The 16447-nt window shown below is 38.8% G+C and overlaps 1 protein-coding gene across 1 annotated transcript in view; it reads right to left on the bottom strand.

The window, feature by feature from the left end:
* Nucleotides 1-2444: 2444 nt before the first annotated feature.
* Nucleotides 2445-16447, bottom strand: part of BACH1 (BTB domain and CNC homolog 1) — a 41979-nt gene continuing 27976 nt past the window's right edge. Inside the window, 1 exon segment of the mRNA XM_038581311.1 lies at nt 2445-6374. Within this exon segment, the coding sequence (XP_038437239.1) occupies nt 5913-6374 (462 nt within the window). The 3' untranslated portion in view covers nt 2445-5912.

The raw sequence follows: 16447 nt of genomic DNA, 5'->3' as shown, positions 1-16447 counted from the left end.
TCTGCTCTCCCCACCCACACACCCATGCTGATGAGCCAGGAAGTATATGTGGGTGAGCAGCGGTGCTACTCAGAGGAGAGTCTCTTCCTGGGAACCAAGAGGGGGGAAAAGTGACTTCCTGTTAGTAACAGGAAACAAACTGACAGGGCAAACTGGCTTCATTCTGGACTTCCCACTAGGCTCTCACTCTAAGTTCTTCCTTCAACTATCCTTGATCAGTACACTGAGGTTTTAATTTGGTTTTCCATCCACCATTCCTTCATTTGATTTCTCTAATTGTTCATAATTCAGGAAGAGAGTAAGAAATCCTCCTCCGGAAGCCTGTGAGCAGTAGCGTTAGAGACATGAAGAAATCGGAATAGAATACATGATCTGGAATCTTGTGGACCCATGGGGTAGAGTGGAGGTCAGGGAATTTTAACTTTGGTGGCATGTGAAGGCTTATATTGGCCAAACGGGTGTTTACAGTAAAGTAGATAGCCTAGGTGACAGATTTTGGACCAGCATGTATTTTGGATCTGGAGGGGTCATGGAGCTTATGGTGCTTTACTCACAAAATGTGACTTTCTATAGGGTCCCAACAGCCCTTGTTGGCCTTCGAAAAGGCTCAGTGACCCTTTAAGCAAAAGGCATGAAGACCTCAGTAGACGCGTGGGTCATCCCTCGCAGAAAGTGTCATTCCTTCAGTGACTCAGTTAATAATGAGACACACAAGATTACCACAGCATTTGCACCACCTGTTTTGAAAGTCAGCCAATCTCCAGCCATTAGAGTAGTTATCCCAGGGAAAGTTCTATTCCCAGAACACAGTACGAAGCGTGCCCAAAGGCTGTGGTTGGCACTCAGTGGTTTCTGATATAAGGAAAGCAGATGGAGACTCCTTGTATCCATTTCCCCCCAGTGCCTGTTAATGCTCACTTTCTAAAATCCGCTAGCTGTGAGCTTAAATTCAATTGGCAGGAATGTCCCCAGTAAGGCCTCCTTTGGTGGACTGCAAGAAGCTATAGGAAGTGAGTGTAATGTGGCATAAATTAAGTGAAGCAGCAGGCCTGTAGATGCCCTAACGCCAGCGGCAGGACCTCAGCCCAGCAGGCAAATTCTGGGCACCACTGCTAGTTTCCAGGGGAAGAGTACTCTTCACGGGGCTTTTAGGCATGCCTGGGAAGAATAGGTGCTGCTTTTCAGCTATTTCAAGGCAGCTAGATTCCAATGCACTAGAGTGCTAGCAAGCTTCTAGCTCTTAATCAGTAGTGCCAAGCCAGTGTCACCAGCACCACACCCACCCCCCCCCCCCAAATGCCATTGTGTTCAGGACCAAGGTGGAGGGCCTAGTGTTGGATGCACATGGCTTGTCTACAGTCGGCACTGCAGAGCTTAAGTCCACATAAAAAAGAAACCATCCCTCAGAGGTGGCTTTCTCAGGCCTAACCATGGCCAGTGTGCCTAATTCCACAGTTCACTTTTTGCAAATTCACTGGGCAAAGCAGCTATAAAGCTGTGTCCTACAACCCGGGCTCCATCAGCAATGTGGATTTCACCTACCACCTTTTTATTTCTCAAATGGTCCAGGCCATGCTCTGGACTGCCAGTAGCTCTGAGCAATTCCTCAAAGTTGGATTACAAGGCCTAATTAGAAGTTGAATGGCACCTGGGACGCCTGAGTGGCTCAGAGGTTGAGCTTCTGCTTTCAGCTCAGGGTGTGATCCTGGAGTGCTGGGATCGAGTCCCACATCAGGCTCCCTGCATGGAGTGTGCTTCTCTCTGCCTATGTTTCTGCCTCTCTCTCGGTGTGTCTTTCATGAATAAATAAAGAAAAGGGAGAGGAGAGGGAGGGGAGGGGAGGGAAGGAGAGGAGAGGAGAGAAGAGGTTGAATGGGACCTAGTAGAGGTGACTCAGCAGATAAATCTTTAAAAATTAAGAGTATGAACCAGCTGGGTGGCTCAGTTGGTTAAGCATCTGTCTCTAGATCTCAGCTCAGGACTTGAGCTCAGGGTCATGAGTTCAAGCCCCACATTGTGATCCATGCTGGACGTGAAGTCTACTTTTAAAAAATTAATTAATGAATGAATTAATTAAAGGATTAACAGAGACAGTACCCCCTTAAAAGCCCTAGCACTCCCTTAAAAAAAGCCCTACATCTCTATCTGAAGATGGAGATTGAGTAAATCAGTAGCCAGGATAAAATCTGTGCTTCCTCAACCATTTGAGTGCTGGGAATATTTTTTTTCAGGCATAATAAACGATGGAAGAGTCTCTCATAGAAATTCCGTTCGTCCACTTGACGGGATGAGGACTGAGTGTTATGCTATATGTTGGCAAATCAAACTCCAGTAAAAAAATATACAAAAAAAAATTCCATTAGTCATACTGCTTTTGATCAAAACCTTTAAATTAGTAAATTCACATAAAAAGTGAGAAAATGGAAATGGAATGTACAACTCTATTCAATTAAGAGGCAATTTTAGATCATTTTATTTATCTGTCAATTTATCGCCAAGATCTAACATTTATGATTTTGCTACATTTGGATGAGCACATGAGAAAGAATGTAAATTAAATACTATGAAAGTTGCCTTTTAATGAATCATGATCTTAACAGGAATGGATATATAAATTTAGTGGTTTTATTGCATTAGAAAATTATATTATGAAAGATACAAAAAAATCAATAGATGTTATTATTTGTTTATTTCACCATCAGTATGCCAACTTTTACCATTATGGCTTTAAATTTTCAAACTGCCCAATAATAGATTTCAAAGAATAGTTTATTACATGCCTAATAAAACACTTAAAATATTTACAGATTCAAAATAGGTGTTTCAAAACTGAAAAAAGTTCACCTGAGAATTATAGCATTGCCATTTGTTTGATTTTTTTTTCCCCAAGTTGTTAATGTGGCTAAGTGTCCACATGCAACCTGTATCGTCTACTGCATCAAATATATTTAACTCCTTATTTAAAAGTGGTTAAGTATTAAGCTATAGTAAATTATGTTATAAAATTTACAGATGGAGAACCAGGATTCAATTTATAACCATGTTTGTTCTGAATGTAACAATTTAACAAATGATTATTTGCTATAGCTGTAGAAGTCAAATAATGAAAGCGATTTTAAGGTATTGTTACTTTGCTGAGTTAGACGTAACTGTCTTTTAAATATCATCAAGCACTGAGAAGGCCAATTAATAAAGAACAGTGATCATGTAAATATGCCATATACAAACTGAAAACGACCTTTCCAAAATTCTGCATGAAGGAAAAGATATACACTGTATATACATTATCCTGTCATTTGTCTTCTTCGGCGGCCTTAAAAAAAAAAAAAATCAAAACAAACTTTCTTAGAAAAAAACTTCCTTAGAAGTTAATGTTAAAATAGGCATAAATGTATAATGCTATGCAATATATAGAAAACTTCCCCACCTTATGGCCGAAAAACAAAGATAAAATCTTTTCTCTCTTTGTCCCTCTGTATTACAATTTGAAAATCATGTAGGTATGAGGTAGTGTAGTTACTTGTATTACATGCTGGCTATTAAAAGTAATGCTATATTTTACAAAATATTACACTTGGCCAATAATCAGAATATCATTAAAATAAACCCTTAATGCTAAACTGTTTATATGTAGAGAGAAATTTAAACCAAGTGTCTTAAAAATCATATTTAAATTCTGGAGACAACTAGGTTGTATCATAAAATATTAAGTAACCTTTCAAAGCAGTTATTTACAGTAGCAATTAAAGCAAAAGGTTATGTGACATTTGCACATACACACACTGATATGACAAACAGTTGAGTGTACACTGAGGTAGGAAATCAAGGATTCCATTGGTTTGTATAAGATTTTACATTTTGTAAACCAGAAAAGTTTTTATATTATTTTATACTTTGAAGTTAAAATCTAAAATTACAAGTATCAGAGAAACAGCTACGGGGGGGGGGGGGGGGGGCAGAATATTATATATACACACACACACACATATACATAATATATATGTATGTATATATGTGTATATATATATGGTATACACACACAATTCTTTTGTAGTTATGGGATGCATTATCATAGAATTACTCTCCCTGACAAGTTCTTAAGTATACTTATAAAAAGCCTCTAGAAAATAAACAAGCCCAACAAGTTTTCTCTTACAACTAAGTCAGTAACAGAGATAACATACAACCACTGAAAATATGCTAGCAATATCTCCCCCAGCCACCCCACCTCCCCACTGAAAAGGGTAACATTTGATAAATAATTCTGAAATATTAAGACTGGTCCCCATATGCTGTTAGGGCAAAGGTCTACTTGCTTCAGACTCGCTCCTGCAGGATGGATGCTTATCTCCCATGTTAGCTACACAGGTCCTCCACTAGACTCAGGATGCAAGCGATAAAAGTCTCTCAAGGTCTCTGATCTTGATGAAATTAAATACTTTCCAATCCAAACACGATCCACCCTTTAACACCAGGCTCTCCAAATGTTTCTGCCAAGGTGAATACATGTAATAAAAGGTTCATAGTCTATCGGTTTATTTGATTCTCAAACAAGCCCGTAACACCAGAATAGCTAAGAACCACTGAAAAAGTTACGGGGGAGGTGCTGAGATTATAAAAGCTTTATTTTAAAACAGGACTGCATGAACACAAAGATCGATTACAAAATGCCCAAGTCAAAATGACTGGTGTGCCCTTATACACCAGATTTGGGGAAGGGAGAAAGATTAAATCTGGTTTCCAAATTCCAACCTGCAGTGGAATAAGATTGAGTTTCATCCTATTTCACAAACCTGCACGGTTGTTTGTAAATACATTTTTATCTACAATAATGCTTTTTTACAAGTAAACCACAGGACTTCAAAAATAGGATGAAAAATGAACTGCCGCTCCTGATAAATGTTAGCAATTTTCTTTCCCCGTGGTGGAAAGATGTCTGGTTTTCTTGCACGGCTGACCTGTGGTGGGAGGCCAACAACCTTGGATTTTGGGAAATTCTCAAAGAGTTTGGGGAGGCTACAACAGTGCTGCCAGTGCATCCCCTCACGCCACTGTATCCCAAGTCCTATTTCTTCCAAAAGGACAAGAATGTCAGGAAACAGATCATGAGGGCCCCGGATGTGGTAGAGAGACTGCAGGGAAAAAAGAAAGGAGGGAAAATGACACTTATGTACTGTTTACAGGGCCGGAATTTCTGAAGCCAACACAGGAGCAGGAGCGTCCTCCGTGGGCCAAGCACGGGCCGCTCCCTCCTACCTACCCCCAAAGGAGCTTAGGAGTCGCAGTCAGGCCAACCAGTCCCTGGTTCTAGTGGGAGAAGAGCAAAGCTCCAGGATTCAGGCAAGACAGGTCTTTCTCACACTGCGATTCTACACAAGTTTTCCCAGCTAGCTGACATCCCACTGCAAGGTAGAGCTGAGCTCTACCAGCATCACGCAGGGAGGCATCTTCTTTTAAACCAGTGTAGTGCAAAAAGGTCAGATCCCGAGACTGTGACGGGAGACTTCTTCAGTAGGAACTCTGCAGACGCTTCAAGCCGTCAGACTGCTGTTTGATGGGCTGTTTTCATCCACAAATTTATTTTGCATACCGGGAAGAGTTATTACTAACAGTTGTTATTCTTTTAAAAATGAGCTTTTTAAAAGCCTTATGACATTTTCACAGGTGGTTTGTTTTGTTTTGTTTTTCCTGGGATCCAGGAGGCATGTAACTTCTGCATCTCATGGAAATCAAGGAAAGTCAGGATTGGCTTCAGAGGAATTCCCTTAACAGAAAACTACTGGGGGCAAAAAAAAAAAAAAAAAAAAAAGAACCTAAAACACAATAATGTCAAGAGACAGAAACTATATTATGCTTTTAAGACGTCACAACTGCAGTAGAAAATGAGTGGTGGGAAGGAAGTGAATGCAAGTTTACTCATCAGTAGTACATTTGTCGGTCATCTGCTGGCAGAAATCAGAGATGCCCACGCCCTGCCGGCAAGGTTCCACGAGGCCGGCCTGCTCGGGGGCAGTGCTGGCAGCAGCCCGGGGCTCCTGGCCGGGCCCACAGGCCGCCGACCCGCTGCCCTTGGCGCTGGGATGGCGAGGGCTTGGCTCGCAGGCCGGAGTCGGCCCCGCAGGAGGCCCCTCAGGTAAACTCAAAAGTGACGGTAACGCAAGCTCACCATCAGGAGTACTTTTTTCTTTTTCAGAAATTAAAAATGAGAGGGGGCAATCTGAAGCCGAGTACTTGGCGAGTATCTGTATTTGTTCTTGACTGAGAGCTGCTTCTTTACAGACTTGCTGGCAAAGTCCAGTTAGGTTCTGCTTCGTCTCACCCAGAGTTGACAAAATGTGATCTCTCTCTTTCAACAAGCTCTCCTTTTCATTTTGCTGTGAGGTGAGAAAGAGAATACAATGACTTGTGTTTAGTAGCTCAATCAACATTTCTAAGGTAACCAAACATTCCTATCTACTGGGATCACCTGGAATTTTTACTTTCAACTCAACTCAAAAATCTTATTTAGTACCTCAGAGGCCCATAATCCCTCATTCCAGAACGCTGCGGCCTAAGATGTATCTTGGGATTCAGAATCTTTCAGATTTTATAAAGACAATACAGATGCACACATAATCCCTCTAGCAGGGTCTGGGCCGGTACCCGACTATCAAACATCTTCACATTTCTAAATAAAACACATTAAAATATCAAATCCCGCACGAAGTGGGAGAAAGAAGGACATAGCCCAGTGTCAGTCTGCTTCAGTTTTCTGGTCAAAACAGTTCATGACAAACTTGTGAGGTTTTTGGAGCTTTTTGGATTTGCAGATGGTAAACAAATGTGGACCTGACATTTGAAATGGAATATAACCAAAAAAAACTACAAGTACACTAATCATAACTACTGCAACTCAGATCGTTGCAGGACTCTAATGATGACTAACACTTGTTGAGCATTTACTTTGTGCCAGATATTGTACTAAATGCTTTCAGATATGCAGTCTTAATTATGTCATTGACACAGTGACTGTTGACTTAAGTACTAACAAGCCCGTTTCATAGATGGGACCTGGAGTTCAACATGCCCAGAGTGAGAGAGCTAGTGAGTAAGTTACTAAAGTATGAAGAATCTGGGGAGACATTCTGCATTTCTTAATTATTCTTTTAGTGGGGGGGGCCCCCTCTGGGGTGGCTCAGTCAATAGTGCGTCTGCCTTTGGCTCAGGTCATGATCCTGGCGTCCTGGGATGGAGCCCCACATAGGCTCCTTGCTCAGTGGGGAGCCTGCTTCTCCCTCTTCCCCCTGTTCATGCCCTCTCTTATTATCTCTCAAATAAATAAATAAAAGTTTTTGAATCTTCAAAAAAATTATTTTTGGTAGTTATTATTACTATTTAATTTTTTAAATCCCTACAACAGGAAAGTCTACCGCAGAATGTTTTCAAAAGTTTTGCTGGTTCCTGCCTTTCTGTCCATCATCACTTGCTTGCTGCTACTGCTGTCTCTTTCCATCAATGTCTCACCTTGTCCTTCCTGTTCTACTACCACACTGCTTCTAACCAAGCATGAGCCAGGAAACCAAATAATCAAGCTATTTATAAATTAAGAATAAATAAACATTGATAGAAGGTCAAAGGTTTGCCCTGTGAAATTTATGACAACTCTCTTGGCTTTCTGCTTGTTGGCAGGCTCTGTAGAGCAGAGGTTGCAAGCTAACAGTTAGATGGTTTATTTCAGAGTGATAATCCACAAAGACAATCTTTTAAATAGATTCTTTTCTGGAACAAAAATAGTTAAGAGGGTAAAAAGAAAATTTACTTTATACAAAAGTGCTGCTACTTTTAGGAAAAAGTTTTTCTAAAAAAAAAATTATACATGAATCCAATTATTGATAGTTTTTTTTTTTTTAATTTTTATTTATTTTATGATAGTCACAGAGAGAGAGAGAGAGAGGCAGAGACACAGGCAGAGGGAGAAGCAGGCTCCATGCACCGGGAGCCTGACGTGGGATTCGATCCCGGGTCTCCAGGATCGCGCCCTGGGCCAAAGGCAGGCGCTAAACCACTGCGCCACCCAGGGATCCCAATTATTGATAGTTTTGAAATATTTTAAGGCCATCTAATATTTTGAGAAAATGTACAGTGAGCATCAAAGTACTAAATTTAATGTTTTAAAATTTATTTTATTTATTTATTAGAGAGGGAACATGAACAGGGGCAGAGGCATTGGGAGAAAGACATGCAGGCTCCCCACTGAGCAGGGAGCCTGATGGAGCTCAATCCCAGGACTCCCGAGATCATGACCTGAGCCAAAGTCCCATAGAGCTAATTTTATATTGTCAAGTATTCTCCAATTTGTTCAGATTTTCTTATAGAATTGTTCTCTTTTGAAAAGATAGGTATAAATCAAGAAAATTTTATATATATGAGAGTAAATAAAACCGATCAATGTTGCACAGTGTATTTTTGGTTACAAAAAGTTTGTCAGTTGTAGGCTCCTGATTAAATGGGTCCGCAGGTGCCTAGAAGGTGAGAGCAAGACCTACTACTACCTGCCCAAGAAAGAACACATTTAATGCGATCAGCACCCACACCTTTTTACGTCCTCCCAGAAGCTAATCCAGAAGACAGAAACAAAACTTCCAGAAGAAAATTAGAAGTATCTTTTCTGGGTCACAACAATACTAACCACGAACTCCTCTATCAAAGTTGGGATTGAGATGAGTCTCCTTTCTAAACAGCAACAAATGAAATGTCAACTGCTAATTGTTTTTTTTTTTTTTTTTTTTTGGAGTTCGATTTGCCAACATACAGTATAACACCCAGAGCTCATCTCGTCAAGTGCCCCCCTCAGTGCCCGTGGTCCTTTTAAATTAAACATGGTTAAGCAAAATGATAAATGCTTGAGCTTCCTCCCAGAAATCAGAACTGCTACTTAATCTACACATACTATAAAGATGACAAGTATTTTATGACTTCTATATCTTTAGATAAACACCAGTATGACCTTAAATATTCTCCCTCTCCTACCTCACTAAATAAAGGGTGACACAACTATTTTTTAGGTTAAAGACTACTCACTACTAGGAATAGTGATTTATGGTCCCTTATGATATAAAGCCTCTAAACAGACAGTTCCGGGAAATATACAAGTGGCCCTTAAAAGTATGAATAAAATGCTCAATTTCACTAAGAGAAATAGAAATAAAAGCCACCATGAGATACCAATTCTCACTATCAGGCTGGGAAAAAAAAAAAAACCCAAAGCAGTTTACAAAATCCTTGCTGAGGCTGTGGGCAGACAGATACACAGATACAGCTGGTGGGAAGGCAAAATGCTACAACCTCTACTGAGCAGAATTTATTAATATCTAACGAAGTTACCTATTTATATACCCTTGATCCAATAATCCTACTTCTAGGACTCTATCCTAAAGACACATCTCCTTAAACATGAAAAAGCAACGTACAAAGTTACTCCTTACAGTGTCCCAAATGTCCACCAATAAGAAAACAATGTGGATACTGTGCTACAGTCACAGCTGAATATATGGAGCTGTAAAAGGAATGACAACCTCAGGGCAACTGGGTTGCTCAGTCGTTCAGGTGTCCAACTCTTGATTTAGGCATAGGTCATGGTCTTAGGGTCATGGGATCCAGCCCTGCAGTGGGCTCCATGCTCAGCATGGAATCTGCTTGACATTTTCTGTCTCCCTCTGCCCCTCCCCCATCATGCTCTAACTAAATAAATAAAATCTTAAAACAACAACAACAAAAAAGGAATGATAACCTTTTTGAACTAAGAAAATTATTTTCAGGAAATCACTTCCGCCCCCCACCCTCTGCCGGAAATCACTTCTTAAAGTGCAAAGAGTGAAAATACAGAAAAGTACACACAGAATGTTTATGTAGCAGAAATAATAATAAGAAAAAACATAAAATACTAAGCTGTTTTTAGAAAAGAAACATAAGGAAATAACTCAGAGACTAACAAAAAGTTACCCATAGGTAATAGCTATGAATAGAGAAGATGCGATCAAGACTTTGGATATAATTTTTTTAAACATAGTTTTAACTTTTATTTTTTTTTAAACTTTTTATTATTATTTTTTTTATTTATGATAGTCACAGAGAGAGAGAGAGAGAGGCAGAGACACAGGCAGAGGGAGAAGCAGGCTCCATGCACCGGGAGCCCGTTGTGGGATTCGATCCCGGGTCTCCAGGATCGCGCCCTGGGCCAAAGGCAGGCGCCAAACCGCTGCGCCACCCAGGGATCCCAGTTTTAACTTTTAAATCATATCAATGTTTTATATATTCAACAATTACACAAAAAAATGTGAAGAGTAAATCACAGTAATAAATACAAACAAACTAATTTCATTACATATCAAATTGCTGGCATGGACAAAAAAATTACTTCAAATAAATTCTAAACTTTAAACTTCAATACTATGGAATATATTTAAGGACAAAAAAAGGCAAACAAATTTAAATTTTACTCCATCTGCTTATTGTTAATAGTAATATTGATATAATTTTGTGACTATTATAATTACATATTTTTAACAAATAATAACTATCATAAATATATATATTTATGGTATATTTACTATTAGCTTTATACTAATACATACATTTACTATTACTTTAACAACACATTTACTGCTTGTTTTATAGTTATAAATATGTAGTCATTATATTAGAAATATATGTTTGCATAAAGCAAACAGAAAATACATTAATATAACTGGTAGCCAAGATTTTCCCTGTAATGGAAGGAGATAAGATACAAACATAGAAGCAAAGGCAAAAACTTTATATTGCTAAATTTTGATTGAAAATATCTACATGGAAAAAAAAAGAAAAAAAAAAAAAGAAAATATCTACATGGACTCATGATTTCTATTATTCTTTTTACTTTTATTTATCAAAGCATGATACAGAAACAGACTATACTCATGATTTCACACACACACATTTCTCAGCTCTGTCCCCGGAAAGAGCCTAGAAGGAGCAATACCTTAGTAGGTAGCATGCTTTCTTAAGCTTAACATCTGCTAAAAGAAACCAGGGAATTTTGGAGAAAGAGAATTCCAAATTTTGGACATACAAGGTACAAGGTAAGCCTTGACATATTACTCCAAGGTGGCACAGAACCACCGATGGGGTTGTGTCAAAACAACAGAGCAGCTGGCTTGAGGGGGCTCTCTCTGGCCAAGACTGACAAAATATCAACATCAAAAAACAAATGACAATTATGGACTGCAAGAAATTAAATTAGGAAAAAAATTAATCTGAGTCCATAGTGACACTAAAAGAGTGTGGTAGGAGGGAGGGAAAACAGGAGGAAAGAAAAGTTCTTTTTAAGAGAGGAATACCAGGGCAGCCTGGGTGGCTCAGCGGTTTAGCGCCACCTTCGGCCCAGGGCGTGATTCTGGAGACCCGGGATCAAATCCCACGTCAGGCTCCCTGCATGGAGCCTGCTTCTCCCTCTGCCTGTGTCTCTGCCTCTCTCTCTCCCTCTCTCTCTCTCTCGGTCTCTCATGAATGAATGAATGAATGAATAAATAAATAAATGTCTTATAAATAAATAAATAAATCCAAAAAAATAAATAAAAATAAAAGAGGAATATCAATTAAGCACGAGTGTTAAGTAGAATGAACCACAGAAGTAGAAGAGTCACTATCTTGCAACATGTATTATAAAGACCACCAAAAAAAATAAATAAATAAATAAATAAATAAATAAATACCACCAATATACACCATAATACAAAAAAATGTAGTAGTGGGGAACAGGATATTCCTAAAGGACCTCAGTAACACTCCACAGATTACTGAAGAGTCCCAGAGGCAAAAGATATAATCTGGAAAATGATCTACCAATTTCCATCTACTCAGGTGGACACACGGACAGGGCATGCCCCACCACGCAATGCAACAGAAAGGACACGACACCAATGCACATTTCATTTCCATTCAATAACTTAAACTTTCATGATTTATGTGATATGGAGGAATGAACTAAAACCAAGGGGAAAAAAATCAGACAAATATTAAAAGTGGGGCATTTTAAAGAAATCTGGCCTGGACTCCTCAAAAAGTTACTGTGATTTTTTAAAAGGGGTGGAGGGGCCCCAAACCAAGAGACTAAAATGGTATAACCCAAAGTGTTCTGTGATGATTGGATCATAGTTTGGCAGACAAAAAAAGTGTGTATATAAAATATATTTTGGGAACAATGAGGATAATTTGAATAGGGAGTAGATATAATATTGAGGATTTCTTAATTTTCTCAGGTGTGATCAAAATACTGGTAAAAATATGTAAGAATGTTTAGAAGATATATGCATGTTTTAGCATTTAGGGATGAAATGTCATAATGTGGTAGCTTTTAAGTGATTCAGAAAATAAAGGAAGAGCAATAGAGTCCAAGAGAGAAAAGACAGTGAGACCAAGATCAATCAACTGTGGCTAAAAAGAGTCCCAAACTGACCAGTAGAGAGAGACAGACCAGCCATCTGGAGCAGGAACACACACCTACACAGAAAGACCAACAGAGAAGCAAATGTGACAAAATGTCAATAATCGTTGAATCGACATGAGGTTGTTTATCCTTCATTTCACTTTTCTAAAAGCTTGAAATTTTCAAAATGCAGGGGAGGAAGACAAATGTCAAGAAAACCTGAGAACATAAACTTGGCTCCCTATGAGAATATAAGCATTTTATTGGCAAGGACTAGATCTCATTTATCTCTGATTTCCTGGTACCCAGCACATTTAATATGCTTAGCAGACGCTCACAGAAAGGAGAGAACTAACTACTTTTATTTAAAAATACAACTACTAAGATTTATTGATCCCTGAACATGTACTGAGCAATACAAAAGCTTCCCATCCCTGATGTCATGTGATCTTTGCACCCATCCTGAGGGAGATGCTATCCTTATTCCCCTTATCACCAATGAGGGAATGTGGGTATTAGAGGCAAAAAATTTCCCCAGGCCATAAAGCTACCAAAGTGGCCAGGCAGACTTTCCAGCTGTTTGACTCCAGCCTCTGTCTGAACATTCTGTCCCAGTCCAACAGGCTCTCAAATTTTGATGTGCACAAAGATTTTCCCTGGAAACATTTATAAAATACGTGCATCTGGGGCCCCTCTCATGGGTCTGGGGTAGGACTAAGAAATGTGCGTTTTCTTATTTTTTTTTTTTTTTTTTTTTTAGGAAAGTGCATTTTTTAAGGACATCCCCAGATAACTCTGATGCCAATGGTCCACAGACCACATTTCAAGGTGTGCTGCTCAAAGGTATCACGGAATGGCAACGGGCAAATTCCAGAAGGGCCCAGTGGGTGTGTTTGGAGATGGCAGTGTGCATATGGGTAAGCAGCCAGTAGCATGTGGTTTATTATTAACCTGTGCTAAACAGGTTTATTTTTAATGAAATACTGCAATCTTCCCCACAAGATGCAAAACACTAAGGCCAGATGTGGTCTCTGTACTCCTATTCTATCACAATAACAAGGGCAATGAAACAAAATGTCTGCACATCTCAATATGAGTTCAAGTGCTTTTGTGACTATTCGAACTTCTGATCACTTGTAAGTTGATATCAATCAATATTTGATGCCATCTAAGAAAAATACACTTTGGTCATTCTTTTTTTTTTTTTTTTTTAAGATTTTATTTATTCATGATAGACGGGGGGGGGGGGGGGGGGGGGGCACTGAGCAGAGACACAGGCAGAGGGAGAAGCAGGTTCCAGGCAAAGAGCCTGATGTGGGACTCGATCCTGGGACTCCGGGATCACGCCCTGAGCCAAAGGCAAGACCCTCAACTGCTGAGCCACCCAGGCGTCCCTACTTTGGTAATTCTTTGCTTTAAAAAGTTAAGTTCCTTTCATTTCAGAGTTGCCTTTCCTTGAGGCCAAACTGGTATAGAAACCTATTGTTTCCTAACTTCTGAATTAATGTTCCAGTAAAAAAAAAAAAAAAAGAAATATGGACCTTGTAAAGAATTCTATAAAGATAAGAGTTTCATAAGCCAAACACATAACAGAAGTTGAATGAGTCTTGAACTTTATTGGTTAAAAAAAAAAGCCATGTACTGGTTTGTAGATTATACATATTCAAAATCCTTATAGTAAATGCAATGCTAAATCAATGCCTAACTTCTAATATACTATCAAATTTTAAATAAATGTTAAAAGTAATTACCATCAATTTACCCATCAAATAAATGTGTATTTATTCTTTCTTTTTCTCCAAAGGTTCTAGTGAGATTCTGACAGAACTTCTTGTTGAGAAATACAACTCATTAATTTACTGAATTCGAGCTAACATCACTCTTTGGCTTTCCCAGCACATTAAGACTATTAAAGTCTCTTTTATACATGATCATTACTCTACAGACCTACCTTGAAGACATTTTAAATCACTATTCTTACTGTAATCAAAACACTTTTTTTCATGTGTTGACCCATCCAGTCTATTATCCTATTCCTCTTAGAACAAACTACAAAAATTATATAGCCAATAGCCAGAGGCTAAAGCTTACTAAAATATGAGACCCTTCACCTGAATATTACCAGACCATGGCAACCTATAGTATGCATTTATTTATATGTTAACCTAATCAGTTATTGGCGATATTTACATGGCTGTTTAATTTTATATTGTCTATTGTCCCTGTTTCCAGGAGTGTCATCTCAAATTAAAAAAAAAAAAAAAAAATCTGCCATAGTCCTCTATATTCTTAGCTCTCCATATACTAAATACGAATCTGTGATAAAAGTATGGCTGTCTCTCTTTGCAAAAGACAAGACCCATAACATCATCCAATAACCAGGGTCTAAATTCCAAGTAAACCTCTTAATGTAATAAAATATGTTAAGGCTCAAATTATTTTCCTTCTAGGAAAAGGGCCAGCTTTCTTATTCCTCTAAGCTAATAAATAGCACATACTCTGCTTATTTTCACCTGAGACATCTGCAGCAAGACTGAACTTTACAAGTGCCCCTTACCCTTTGCAACTAGAGTGTGCCTGTATAAATCACTAGAACTGCAAGCAGTATGATGGACTTGGGCAGAGTTCAAGGAAACTAAAACACAAAGTAAGTCACTCTGCTCAAAAAAAACGAAACGAAACGAAACGAAACGAAACGAAAAGAAAAGAAAAGAAAAGGAAAAGGAAAAGGAAAAGAAAATTAAAAAAAAAAAAAAAAAAAACCCAAACACAAAACCTAGCATGCCTTCTCCAGTGATACTGGGGAGGACAGAGACTGGGCTGAGCTCAGACTGGTGCACATCTACGTACGTGAGCAGATCCCTGGCAGGCTATCTGCTCTGCCTGCCCAGAGTGGGCTCTTGGCAGCCACCTTGCTCTATTTGTCCTTGCTCTCTCGTCACAGAAGAAGACACTGAGCTGAAATAAGCCAATTAGATGCTCACTTCCTTGGGAATTTCAAACTAAAACCATAGTGTCTGTCTGGACTAGACCCTAGAGGAGAGTGAAACTATTTAGGAGCCACACTGCAGCCACTCTTCCCATACGCACTTAGTAGCACAGAGAGTCACCCTGTGGAGTGCAGTGTGAGCAGGTGCATCAGAGATAGGCTAAGAGAGAAGATTCTCTGGGTTCCTGGTAGTTTTCTACTCCTTGTTCCTTGTTCTAAGGCCTGCTCCATTCTTTGGCTTCTACATGAGACACACCTGTATCCTTACAACAAATCCATTGATTCATTCATTCATGCTTCAGATGGTTTCTGTTGTTTACAGCCAGTGTCCAAATTAATATAACAGGTAAACAGGGTACCAACCACAATATATGAAAAAGTTTTTAATTTTCCACTTTTCTGAAGGTAGATAAAGGCACAGATTGGCTTTTTTTTTTTTATTTTTCTGTGATGAAAGGATTCTGTGTGAATCCTTTCTGGATTCAAAGGAGGAAATCACAACATTATCATAACAGCCTGGATAAAAACAACAGCATTAAATAAGGATATGCACCTCCTGGACATTTTTTCTAAAATGTTGTTGTATGATTGCTATCCGTTGCTAGAATGTTTGTGTTTGAGGACTTGCTACAATCACAATTTTAAACTTTCACCAATAATTAACAAAGACTCAAAACCAAATATTCAAAGAATGTTTTTACTACTTGTAGGTGCTGGGTCCCTGCTGTCTCTAACCACAGTGGTCTTGTTTCATGATACTTCCTTCCGCCAACCCACTAGGGGAACAGAGAACATGGGTGCAAATTAATCCATTTTTCACTTAATTTGTGTTTCGATGCTGGAATAAATAACAAGATTCAATAGAGTAAGTATTCTTCTCACTTAGGGTCTCATTAGATCTTAAATTTTCTATTTATACCAGCCTATGAGTTTTTTCCATAGATGAAAGATCCATGTTGTTTTATTTGCTCTGGTATCAACTAAAACAAGTTATTTAAGTCTACAGTTCGTTT

This window comes from Canis lupus, chromosome 31 (genome assembly GCF_011100685.1).
Source record: "Canis lupus familiaris isolate Mischka breed German Shepherd chromosome 31, alternate assembly UU_Cfam_GSD_1.0, whole genome shotgun sequence".
Lineage (NCBI taxonomy): Eukaryota > Metazoa > Chordata > Mammalia > Carnivora > Canidae > Canis > Canis lupus.
Note: the sequence above shows the minus strand (reverse complement) of the source record. Positions and strands in the feature narration are given on the sequence as shown.